Source organism: Lepisosteus platostomus, chromosome 8, assembly GCF_059453375.1.
Source record: "Lepisosteus platostomus isolate fLepPlt1 chromosome 8, fLepPlt1.hap1, whole genome shotgun sequence".
Classification (NCBI taxonomy): Eukaryota; Metazoa; Chordata; class Actinopteri; order Semionotiformes; family Lepisosteidae; genus Lepisosteus; species Lepisosteus platostomus.
The window spans coordinates 57,511,401-57,523,683 of NC_142618.1; the positions used below are offsets into that span (position 1 = coordinate 57,511,401).

The following is a 12,283-nucleotide window of genomic DNA, read 5'->3' on the forward strand; positions in this document are numbered from 1 at the left end:
CATGACGAGACATATCAGAAGCCAGTCCATGGCAGGGCACTCACAGACACAAACGCACACGCACTTTCCCAGAAGCCATTATGTCATGGCACACATGGGAACACGGGCAGAATATACAAACCTGAGCCCAGGAATACCACGTTAACAAGAAACTAAATTGGTTTTATGTGTTGCGCTAAAGAACAGTTTCATCATCATCATCACCACCACCACCACCCTTATTATATAACTTTTCTTTTCGTTTAACACATAAAAGAAGAATAGCTTGTCGATGAAAAAAATACAACTCATCTTAACTCTGTTTCACAATAGTAAGAAGAGATTACTCTGAGGGTTTTGCACCTACCTGAGCCCAAGGCAAAATTCAAAAAATCTAATTTTCATATTACAGATCCCTGCCCATTCCCGACTTTTACTCCTCATTTGCACACATTTGAATGGAGTTTTTGCATGGCCGCGGCTCGATAGAGTGCTAATTTGTTAGCAGGCACAGAAAGCCGGGCGGGCGCGATTCCCGCCGCAAGGCTCGGGCCCCCCTGTTCTTGCACGTTCTCGGACTGTTTCAGCCGCATCACAGCCGTGACCGAGGCGACACCCCCCTTTAAAATGCCCAAACGGGGTTCTTATTGAGAGCGACCTTTTGCGAAGGGACCCGTAGAAGAGAAAAGCCCGAGAAGCTCTGATCCAGATCATCGCACATTACGTGTGATATTGCGTCTTGACACTTTTTGCCTTGCTTTCTAGGTGCATCTCCCCTGCAAGGGAATCATCCCCGCTGAGAGGGGGACTTGTGTGCTGATGTTTCCCCCACTGGTGTAAGCCTGTTACCTAAGGTTACCTGCCTCAGCCACCAGTTTGCGTGCCTGATTCTGATGTTGGAGATTTGAAGGTTATGCCCTATGAATCCCTGGTAGTAATTTATCTAATGCTTTACCATTATCTGTGTCGTAACCGGAAGAAACGTGACGGGATTCCTTGCAAAAGGAATTTGAAGTAATTGCATATACAGTAGATCCAGCCAATACATCTACTGTACTTGCACTTCTACATAAAATGAAACACTAAAGAGAAATCATATAGAGAGATAACCTTTCAAAGCAGATTTGGGCTTGGTCTCTCTTTACGTTTTTATATTAATGCTTAAAGCATTTGGGACAGACAACCCTCTTTTTTTTTACTTTAAGATGAACTCCTTCTTAAAAAAAACGCTTTGAAAAGTTTGAGCTTTTTATGATTGAACGCCTCTCAAAAGGAAATGATATGGGTAAGTTGTTAAAAGCCTGTCAAACAATAATATTTAACATAATTCAAATCATTGCATGATTTCTTTTCAAATTATAAAACATTATAGGAAAACATTGTCTGCATTGTTCTAGGAGGACAGTACCCTTGTTGGGTTTCCATGGTAATATCTAGAGTTTTTTCCCTGCTTTTATACTAATGTAAATGCTAGACCCTTTTTTAGTATTATATTTAGTGATATATTGTCTACACAACTCTTCATTACTCAGTTCAAGTGAAGATACTTCAATACTGAGCTGCCTAGCAGACATGTAGCAGTGTGCATTTGTAAAGATTATTGCTCATTCTCCTAATGCATTAAAACAATCTTAAGGGCTTTTAGTAGGCTATGAATACATTTACATAAAAACGGGAAATTAAGAGCTGAACAGATTTGTAGGGCAGTATTCATTCAGACACTGCATAGGAGAACCGTGATTTCCCTGAAGGAGGTGAAATGCATTGTACAGCTGTCCTTTTCTTGTACAGACCCCATAAATCATACGTCACAGTAATTGACTGTTGGTTACCTAATGGTAGAAACCATCCTGATTGACCTGGCCCAGTGCCTTTTCAGGGATCATATCCAATTCTTCTGACAAGCTTACAAAAACTTCAGCTTGACAAACTTTTGGATTGTTGACTTGATAAAGCAGACATAGCTGTCCTACACCTTCTAATTTGGTCCTTTTGGATATATTCATATTATATTAATGCAGTATAACATACTATATTAATCAACATATGAATTTATTTTACTATGTAACAATTAATTGATATTATTAGTATTGATATTATATTAATAAGCGTCATTCTCATAAAGATATACATTGATATTAATAATATATTGATAGACATTGATATTAATCATTTATTGTTCATTTATATTATGACTGATATTATCATATTGATGTTATATTAATGTAATATCATATTATATTAATCAAAGTTAATGAGAACTTCTTACATTGTGACTTCCATCCCTCAGCTCCTCTACCCTACCTGAAGCACATGACCCTAAATTTGGATTTTGATTCACATCAAACTACGTTGGTAATTATTTTTAAGCATCAAGCTTGACGAGGAGATGTTTAAGAGCAGCATTCAGCGGAACAGGAAACACACACTTCTGAGTGCAAAGTACCCATCTGACATCCTTATTTGTACATCAATCGCCAGCACACCTGCACGTTGACGACTGTGTTGGTTTAAGTCTTTGTAAGTCTTAATTAGCCTGAAGGGTAATGTGAAGTCTCTGCTGATCTTTCTTTGTTTGCTTTTTATTGGACCAGCACTGCCTGGACAATCAGCATATATTTTTGTCAGGAAAACCTTTTTAAAAACATTTAATTTAAATAAGTTAAACTTAATAAATGCCTTACAATGATACAGGAGGTCTGTATTGTGGATGGCAGTTCCAATAACTGTTAATGTTTTTCCCATTTACTGTATATGTATTACAATTAGCAACATCACGTTTGTTATTTTCCATCATATAGTCTAATACCAACCCAGCTTTTAATTGTGAGCAAATGTACGTGATGAACATGAAATTTTGAATGTTGTTTTAATCTAGAATCAACCACAATTAAGGAAGATAAATGTCAAACCAAAAGTGACGAACGCAGATTGCTGAATTAGACTTTAATTTACTCCGTATTCCAGATGTTTGCTAGTGTCTTTGGGAATCTACATTCTATACTGTGTGCCTCCAATGAAGGCATTCAGTCCCAGCGTAGGTTTAGCCCCACAGCCTAGATGTTGCCAGTTCAAATCTGGGTCATGCCTTCTCAGATTGTACTGGCACGCAGAGCCAGCAAGGGTTTTCTCAGCTTTCAGTGAGACAAAAACTCCTGTGTCGTGCCGGGTACCTGCAGGCTTTCTGTAATGGCCGTGAGAGGTGTTAACCAACGTTCAGCAAGCTGTGATGATGGCAGCTTGTCACAAGATGAACGGCTCTGGCAGGTGTAAGAGGAGAACATCCACATGCCCTTCCACTCATTTCTGGAAGGCTAAGCCTTACAATGCAAGATTCTCAATTCCCAATCAGGTACGGTATCCCTATAATTAAGTTTAACTGTTGAAAAAGTGGGTGCCTTGGTGGCGCTGTGGTTAGCATTTCTGCCTCGCAGCGATGAGGCCCAGGGTCCAATTCCAGACCTGGGGTGTTACCTGTATGGAGTTTTCAGTGTTCTCCTTGTGTTTGCATAGGTTTCCTCCAGATGGTCCAGATGGTCCAGGAGAAAAAATGGCCGCGGCGCGAGTGTGTTCGCATCTGTGTCTGTGTCAGTGTGTGCCCTGCCTTGCATCCATTGCACGTTGGGATAGGCTTCGGGTTCCCTGAGGCCCTGAACCGGATGAAGCGGTCAGGGAATGAATGGATGTTAAACGTGCAGAAGTACAAATAAACACTGGCTGTTTAATGTAATTCTGGAAAGACAGACTAGGTTGAAGACTGAACCTAAACTGCTGGCCATGGTACAGAATTTCAAAAAGAGTGGGAAAGATTGAGAGGTGGCTTACAGCTGGAATAATAATAATAATAATAATAATAATAATAATAATAATAATAATAATAATAATAATAATAATTCCATTCCCTTATATAGTGTTTTCTAGTCCCTCTATTCAAAGAGCTTTATAGGTAACAGAGACTCCCCTCCACCATCAGTGTGCAGCCCACCTGGATGATACGACGGCAGCCATAGTGCACCAGAACGCTCACCACACACCAGCTATCAGTGGGGAGGAGAGCAGAGAAAAGAAGCCAATTGATAGATGGGGATTATTAGGAGGCCAAGATTAGTAAGGGCCAATGGGAAATGTGGCCGGTGACGGTGTTACACCCCTACTCTTTTTGAGAAACACCGTGGGATTTTAAATCACCACAGAGAGTCAGAAACTCGGTTTTACATCTCGCGCCTTTTTACAGTACAGTGTCCTCGATACTATAATGGGGCATTAGGACCCACACAGACCGCATACAATAATTTCTTTCCTATATATCACTTCAGTTACAGTCCATCAAATTTACATATACTGTAAACTTAAGAGACTAATGTACATGTGTTGTACAATGTCATGCATGACCCATCAGAATTGACATTCATAGTTAGAAATATTTATGTTTTATTTCAGCTAAATTTTAGGGACTTACTGTATCACGTTCCTTTGAGGTCAGTGCTTCAGAAACTGCATGTACTGAGACAAACATAAAATAATCTATTTTTTAAAAGTGCAACAAAGAGAAACACAAATGACATGTTTTTTAAATAAAATTAAAGGCTTTGTGATTTATTGCAGAAACAAAACCAAAAAAAAAGTATAAAATAAAGCTGGATTTGACTGTCTCTTCCCATGCGACTGCTGCAGGGACCTGTAACATGACAAAATCCATTTTGATGAGGATTATGGAAAATACATCCCAATATATTTAATCAATTTCTAGCAAATTTAGACAGCCAACTTAATACATTCATCTAGAAAATATTACATGTATATCTACTGTAAATAGATTAAGGCAGTTTGTACACCTCCTAAAATGTCATTCTTATTGGAAGAAATAAATTAGCATGCTCTGTGGAGATCCTTGGTATTGGTCTTTGCAGGAGCAAAGCAGGCATGCCTTGACATTATTTAAGAATGTATTATTGTTTTAAAATGTGTAAGCTCAAAGAACAGATGCATTTGCGCATCAGGCTTTGATGTTATTTACCTTGTTTCTGACAAACAGTTGCATGCATGTACACAAATTAAAAAGGAAAAAATAGTGTCTTTTTTTTAATGCTGTAATGATTAAAAATGGCTTCAAGCACATGTTTTACCTTTTACTTGGCTATTATTCCAGAGATTCCCTGTGGAAGGAGTTTCGGAATGAATCCTTTAACTAAAAGACAAAATAAAAAACAATTAAAAAGGGACCACTTACTGTTTCAACATCTTGCAGTGCACATTGAGAACTCTAAACCAACATTACACATTCTTTTGTTCCTTTTCCATTTTGATATGAAATAATTCTGAAATGTTTCCACTACTGCTACCGAAAAATAAAATAAAGATGATATAAATTAGTGTGTACCATTATCTGTTCTCCCCGTGTTTGTGTGGTTTTCCTCTGTGTGCTCTGGTTTCCTCCCACAGTCCATTGACATGATGTTAGGTTAATTCGTTTCTGTAAGTTTTACTCTGGTGCGAGTGTGTGCGTGCTTGTGTACAGTTTGTGTGTGAACTGCAAATGGACTTGCATCCACCCCATGCAGCATATATCCAGCTTTGTGCCCAATGTTTTCCAAGACAGGCTTCGGGCCACCGAGACCTTGAATGGGATAAGTGGTTATTGAAAGTGATGTAATGTTATGTGCTATCATCTGACATTAAGATTTTATGTTCCCGAGCCAAAACCAAAAGTGTTATCATTACAGTAATGCAAGCTGTAATTCAGATGCACAAGAGGTAGGCTCTTCAGAACACCAGAACGGCAGCTGGCTGTCACGGCCGTCATCCCTCCTCTAGAGGGCGCTCCGACCTTTTATTATTAGTTTCATTACTACGTGCACTTGTCTCCTGTGTAACCCATCACTATATAAGTAATGTGTCTCCTAAGCTCTTGGCTCTGCATTGGAAGACGGACGCCCGGAGGCCTGCCTAGCATCAAGCCGCCCTGCGTCCGCGGCTTGAGGGCTCAGGCTTCCGATCGGCGTCCTGACCCAGCTCAGTCCGGGGCCCGGATCGCCTGGCCTCATCAATCTGCTGTTAACCTTGTGTTCCTGTTTTTATCTTAACCTTGTCTTGTCTTGGATGGATCACCCGGCTTTGGATTTTGGACTGCACCCGGATTTCCCCCTTGGACAGTTCTGGACTTGTTTACCTGCGCTCCCCCCCTTGCACCTGATCACTGTTGGCACTGCCCCCTGTTCGCCATCCCTTCCATTCCTAACTGTGTTTTCCCCGTAGCCCTTTTCCAGTCACTTCCGGACTATACCGTCTGCACAGGGCCCTAAACTACACACTACTCGGGAGTCAGGACCGGCTCCCATAACACTGGCACAGACCTTATCCTCTTTTCATGCTCCCCTTTGCATTAGGACTGTCACAGTAGCTCACATATTTACTTAACTTTACTAAAAAACTGCAATCAAATCTCAAAAAAGAATCTCGACAACACAAGATTTATCATTCATCAGCAATCGAAGGAACGTTTTGAATTCAAACATGCAGCAGTACAGACATGGTCATCTTACGTTTTGTAGAAATGCCAAAAAGTCTACTTTTTCCTGCCTCTTGAGTGCTTTGGAAGTAGATTCTCTAGCATGCATGTCCGTCTCAACCTGGGTGCTGTCCTCCACAGGATGTGTGTCTCTATCTCCTGTCTCTAGCAAAAATTGCTCCATTGTTGCTGCATCCCTTAAAGGCAGTATATCCTGGAAGTGAATCTCTGGCAGGAGAGAACACTGTGTGGAGACACTCCTTGTTGATTTGATTTCCAGATCTGGCAGGGAGGAATAGGTGGACTTCTGGTTTTCTGGTGTTTTTATCTTCAGCTGTGCGTGAAGATATGACTGCTCATCCAGCAGCCTGCGCACCTGCTGGAAATAAAAGAACCCAAGGATAAAACTTCAGAGTAAGAGACAGCTGTAGCACATGCATTGATAGTTTAATGCTTAAGTTTAAGCGCTTTGAGTGGAGTGTCCAGAAAAGCGTTATATAAGTGTAAGCAATTATTATTATTATTAATGCTGAATAAAAATAAAAATTAATACTTTATACCTTCCATAGTTGTGATACATGAACAGTATGATATTTATTTTGTGCTACAAAAGGGTTTACGTACCTGGCCAGCCTTCATAAAGGGGTTGTCCATCATGTGAGTGCTAGTTTATCATTCATACCTACAGTAAATAACGTGCCTTACAGGTGTCTCCTCTTCTAAAATGCTACTGAATAATTTTAACTGGACATTTCTGTGTCCCTGTTTATTACAATACGCTCTTGGGTTTTTCCCTACTCAGCTACACTTGCTAGATAAATTACGACCCCGGAATGCTGAGAAATATCATTTGTTCATTTCAGGCTTTGCCCTGAAGTCTGACACACATCAGTTAAGGGCTTCCCCTTAACTTTAAATACAAAATAAATGTCAATTATAGCCCATTCATCTCAAACCTGGGTATAGTATGTATCCTAACCATATTTTTGCATGAAATTTGTAAATATCAATCAATCCAGCATGGCTTTTAGTACGAAGCATTGTTAACCCATAATCAGGAAGAATAGACAATGTCTTTGTAAAATTAATACAATAAGAATAAAAAAAAATCTGATCATTCAGAAAATAAGGCAATAGAAGAAAAGACTTCTACCAAATTATTAAAGATGAAAATACATTATATATAATGGACCTCAGAAATATCCTTACCATGTTTAATCCTTCGTCATAATTAAAGGCAAGATCTGCTAGCTGAAGCTCAAGTTCGTTTACTTGCTCTTTCACAGCTGTTCGTAACTCTTGAATGCAGCTGACCTCCTCTCTAAGGGATAATAAAAATAAGTAAATTAGCAAACAAAAAATTATGACAATGAAAAGGAATTAATTGTCATGCTTCCTACAGTTCTGTGCCTAACTGTTCACCAGCTGACACTTAGAAATTTGGAATAGCTTCTAATATACAGTATTGGCATGTCTATTTCAAAGAAATTCGTAGAGACCCCAAAGATTGCAAGAGTATACCTGGCTCCCAGAATGATTTGGTATCCCCACCAGCAAAAACTAGAGCTAGTCCCATTGTCATTTTAGTATGTATATCATTACAATAAGATCCATACATAAATAACTTAATTAAGTTATGTTTTTATCTTGGGCTTCTGATCTTAATGCTAGGTTGGTAACGTGATTTACAGTCAACCTTTTTATCATTGATGTCATTTATTATTATACTTTTTCTTCAGAAGGAGAATAAAAAAGTACAGTAGATGAGTTGTTCTTACTTGTCAATATCTGACAGAAAATCATAAACTGAAGTTTGTTCTTTTCCAAGTTGTTCCTCAATTCCCACAAACGTTTCTCGGAATTTCCGTAAAGATCTTATCAAGCCTTCTAATTCCTCCAGCGTGTACTGTCAAAACAAAATTCAAATAATGCACGTGGTTTATTAAAATATTACACACGAATGCATGAAAAAATATTATTCAACACACAGTATCTATGATCTACCACTGCAATAGTAACAGTATTCTACTGTTCCTAGATAATGTATTCACTTTTAAAGGGCTAAACTTCTCTGCACATTTATATGCATAATTGTCACTTCTTGTCATCTGATATGCCAGAACTAGTCACTGCCTAAAACACAGGGTTTAAAGTTGATCTTCTCTAAGTTTTTTGTTTTGCTTAATAAAGTATTTTCTTAGTACTTCTATGTATCCTAACACCATTAGACATACCCCATTTCCTTAATTTACTCCTTGTACTCTTCAAACAAAAGCAATTGTTTTATAATAACCGTATTTATAACAAAAAAACACAATACTTTAAAAAACAAAAATCACAAATCTTTATATTGTACATAGAGCATGGGGTTTACATGCATATATAGAAACATTTTGTTAAGTTCTATAGAATTAATAAAGCATACAAATACAGTATAATGTATTTCCAACAAATTCTTTGACTCTGGTCCTTGCGTGACTATAAAATCTTCTGGTTTTCATTTAATTTGATCTCTTCGTAAGAACACTGAACTATTCATTCTCTCCCTTCCTCAATTTTTAAAGAAATATCATGATGAAAAGACACCTAGAATACTTAGTCCTTCAAGGATCTGTTGAGAAATGTTGTTCAGAAGAATTGTTTGCAGTTACATCATGGTGTATACTGTATGTTTAATAACAGCTTTTTTGCATTTTATATGTTTGTCACTTCAAAAAATATATTCAAAACATATATCACTATGTTTCATAACTTATAATGAATATCTTATACAACATTTTGAGGATTACTACAACTGTAAAAGAAGGCTTTTAATAAACTGCAACAATAATATTCCTGAAATCTCATGTCTTGGTTTTCTTCTCACATTATACAATTTCTATGTGACTCTGATGCTTCTGCTCAAATTATATCTTATCTTATCTGATATCTTATCTTACTTTTCCAGCTCAGATAGCTTGTGTGAGAGGTCTTTCCAAAGCCCAATAACAGGAAATGACAGAGGGAAAAGTTATCAGAGGTGCATCTTATTAAGGCGGTAATGCTCTACTAACAGACTTTAGATGTTTACAAGATGTTAATTGCTTTCCCTGTAGCCTTCCTTCATGTCATTTGAAGGTGTTTTATACACAAACACTTTCAGTCGTAGCCATTGTGAATCTGTCCTCATGCTCAGATTTTAAGATCCTTAGGAAAACCATGAAATACACAAGATATTCATTGGAGAGAGTTAGCAGGTAGGCTTTTATGGAAAAAAAAATCTAAGGTACTTCTGTTTGTTGAGGGATTTTTGTTATAAACACAGCATGACATCAAATATTGGTTTAGTATATTACGAGTAGTGGAAAGTTAAAGGTTTAGTTTAGGTTTCATTGTCTGTTTTGCTTTTTAAATTAACCTCACTCTCCCCACAGAGAGAGCAGACCTAGTTTTTAAATGGTCAGACTGTGATGTATGAATCTCTGATTCTGTATTTATAGTAGAATGCCATCTACTGGGAGATACAGAATCTCAATTATTCAATGGGGTCTTGAGGTCTAATTGAGCAAAAGGAAATCTTTGATTTCTAAGCATGTCCTGTATTTACTAGATGTTTGTTTTGTCTTTTGTTACTTAATCACATAGTAATGACCACAGAATATCCAGAGTTTCCAATGGCTCCTGCTGTTGGCTGATGTAGAAAACCCAACAGTCCCAGTATTGCTTCTCAGAGTCACTGTCTTACTTTCTTTTAGACATTTCACACATTTTCTAATGTTGGCCATGCTAAATGTGACTGTATAGTACATCCAATGAATCTTGTGTCCCACCACAACTGAGGTACTGTACCTGCCTTCTCTCCTTCACAGTAAACTGGGCATATGTTATTGTACAAACCAACCAAATATTAAAATACCTCATCTTTTTTTTCTCTTCTTAAATGAATGATGTAAAATGGAATTATGCACTTGGCTTACCGGAAAGGAGGAAAACTTTCTTACAGCATGTTGAAGGAGCTCCAAAGTTTTACTGATGTGATGTTCCCTTGAAGTGCATGAGCTATGGGATGAACAGCAGCTGCAATGGTGCTCATGCCGACAACAACAAGAAACCTGGCCTGAGACGACCTCCTCATATAGTCTTTCATCATGGTCAAGCCCAGTATCCAAAGACATGGATTTTGTCCTAAAACTGGAGCTCTGCATTCCATGTTTAGGTGCTGTTCTATGTAGATGATCAGCGTTGATCTGATAAACATTATTCGGGTGTTCTAAATAAGGAACACTTTGAACATCAGACCTATTTCTGTTGAAACAGGAATTTTGTTGGACTCGCTGGAAAGTCTGTGCGACAGATCCTAAAGAAGTGTCTTTACTTTGTTTTACACTGTTTTGGGAAAACGAGGCTAGATTCGAAGGCATTTGCACAGTGACACTTCTGGTGGACCTAAAACCTGACTTAGCTTGCATGTGTGAGTCCTTCATGTTGTGAGTTGTCTTGATTTCTGAATCTGGAATTGGGTGTGGAGAGTAATCACCTAAATTGTAGTCTGAAAACATTGTTTCTGCAGTTACACTTTGCCAAAATCTCTGGTTGGTTTCTGTTTGTGACCCTTCACATTCCATCTCAGAATTATTAAAAGAAGCATCACTAATCCTTCGTTTAGTACCTAGTGTAACAGGAAATTCCTCATCCCGAATTAATGTTTGTGTCTCTGTAACATCTTCATATGGGGATTTATCATCCTTTGTGCTGAGGTTCAACCCGGCTGTTGTTCCCTCTTTGAAAGCAGGTATCTGTACCTGATTTTCTTCATTTATAACTTTTACATTCAAGGCCAAAGAAGATATTGTTTCCATTTCTTTGTCGGGAATCAGACTATTTAAGTCAGAAGCATATGTTTCTGTACTAGTCTTCAGCCGTCGCTGTGCCTTTCCATTTTCTTTGTTATAAATGTTGTCATTTAAATTTCCCTCATTCACGTTTCCATTGGATCCGCAGTCTTGCAATGATAATGCCTCTGATTGTTCTGCTTTCAAACATTTCTGCATTTCACAGTCTTTACTGTCTTCTGTACTGTCTCCAGTGTCCACATCAGTCCCAGAACATATTTTGTTATGGCCAAATCCCAGATCTGAAACTGCATCAGTGTGGTCACTTGATGTCAGCTTGGGTGTCTTTGAAAGTTCTGCTTCTTCAGATTCTGTGTTTGAGAAAGATAGATCCTTGCTTCCCTTCAGAGTACTCTGGCTGTCTATGCTGTCTCCAGATATTGTATGCAATGCCTGCAAGAAAAGATCACATATCTGGGAATGAGAATCTAATTTTGTACTACAGTCCATATTCTTTCAGATTTTCCATCACTGCAAATTTGTTTTAGAGAAAAACAAATTACAATCACAAAGCAACTTTTTTATGATTCTGTACATCTACTGTATGTCTCACATGAAACACTTTAGAAAGTCATTTTCACCTACAATTATTACTATGCAAAACTAATTGGTATTGCATATCATCAGTTATGATACTCTAAGATATTGCGATATGTTGAAATGTTATTATCTCATTATTTGTTATTTTAAGGAATACAAATACATGCATGGTAAGAAATGCTTGCTTGAAGATGAGCAGTACAGCTTCATTAAAGACGTGCATTCAACAGCTTAAATCAAACTTCAACAATACCATGAGTTTCAGTAAAGTCAGAAGTACACTGTCTCTGAATTTCACTGCACAGTGTTACACTGACCATGTACTGATACCTGTGCTCCACCTGTTGCTCTGACAACCCCAACCTCAATTATTATTTCCCGTAAC

At 38.1% G+C, this 12,283-nt stretch overlaps 1 protein-coding gene across 7 annotated transcripts in view; it reads right to left on the reverse strand.

The window, feature by feature from the left end:
- Nucleotides 1–4,386: 4,386 nt before the first annotated feature.
- The window catches only part of itprid1 (ITPR interacting domain containing 1), a 28,325-nt gene continuing 20,428 nt past the window's right edge, over nt 4,387–12,283 (reverse strand). For 3 of the 7 annotated variants that reach the window (XM_088644004.1, XM_088644006.1, XM_088644003.1), the window contains exons 12-17: nt 10,444–11,751; nt 8,266–8,393; nt 7,697–7,808; nt 6,522–6,866; nt 5,106–5,167; nt 4,387–4,657 (exon numbers count right to left, since the gene is read on the reverse strand). In XM_088644004.1, the coding sequence (XP_088500130.1) occupies nt 5,120–5,167; nt 6,522–6,866; nt 7,697–7,808; nt 8,266–8,393; nt 10,444–11,751 (1,941 nt within the window). In that variant the 3' untranslated portion in view covers nt 4,387–4,657; nt 5,106–5,119. The remainder of the gene's footprint in view (nt 4,658–5,105; nt 5,168–6,521; nt 6,867–7,696; nt 7,809–8,265; nt 8,394–10,443; nt 11,752–12,283) is intronic. The other 4 variants (XM_088644008.1, XM_088644007.1, XR_015940994.1 and 1 more) reach the window with 3 other exon arrangements.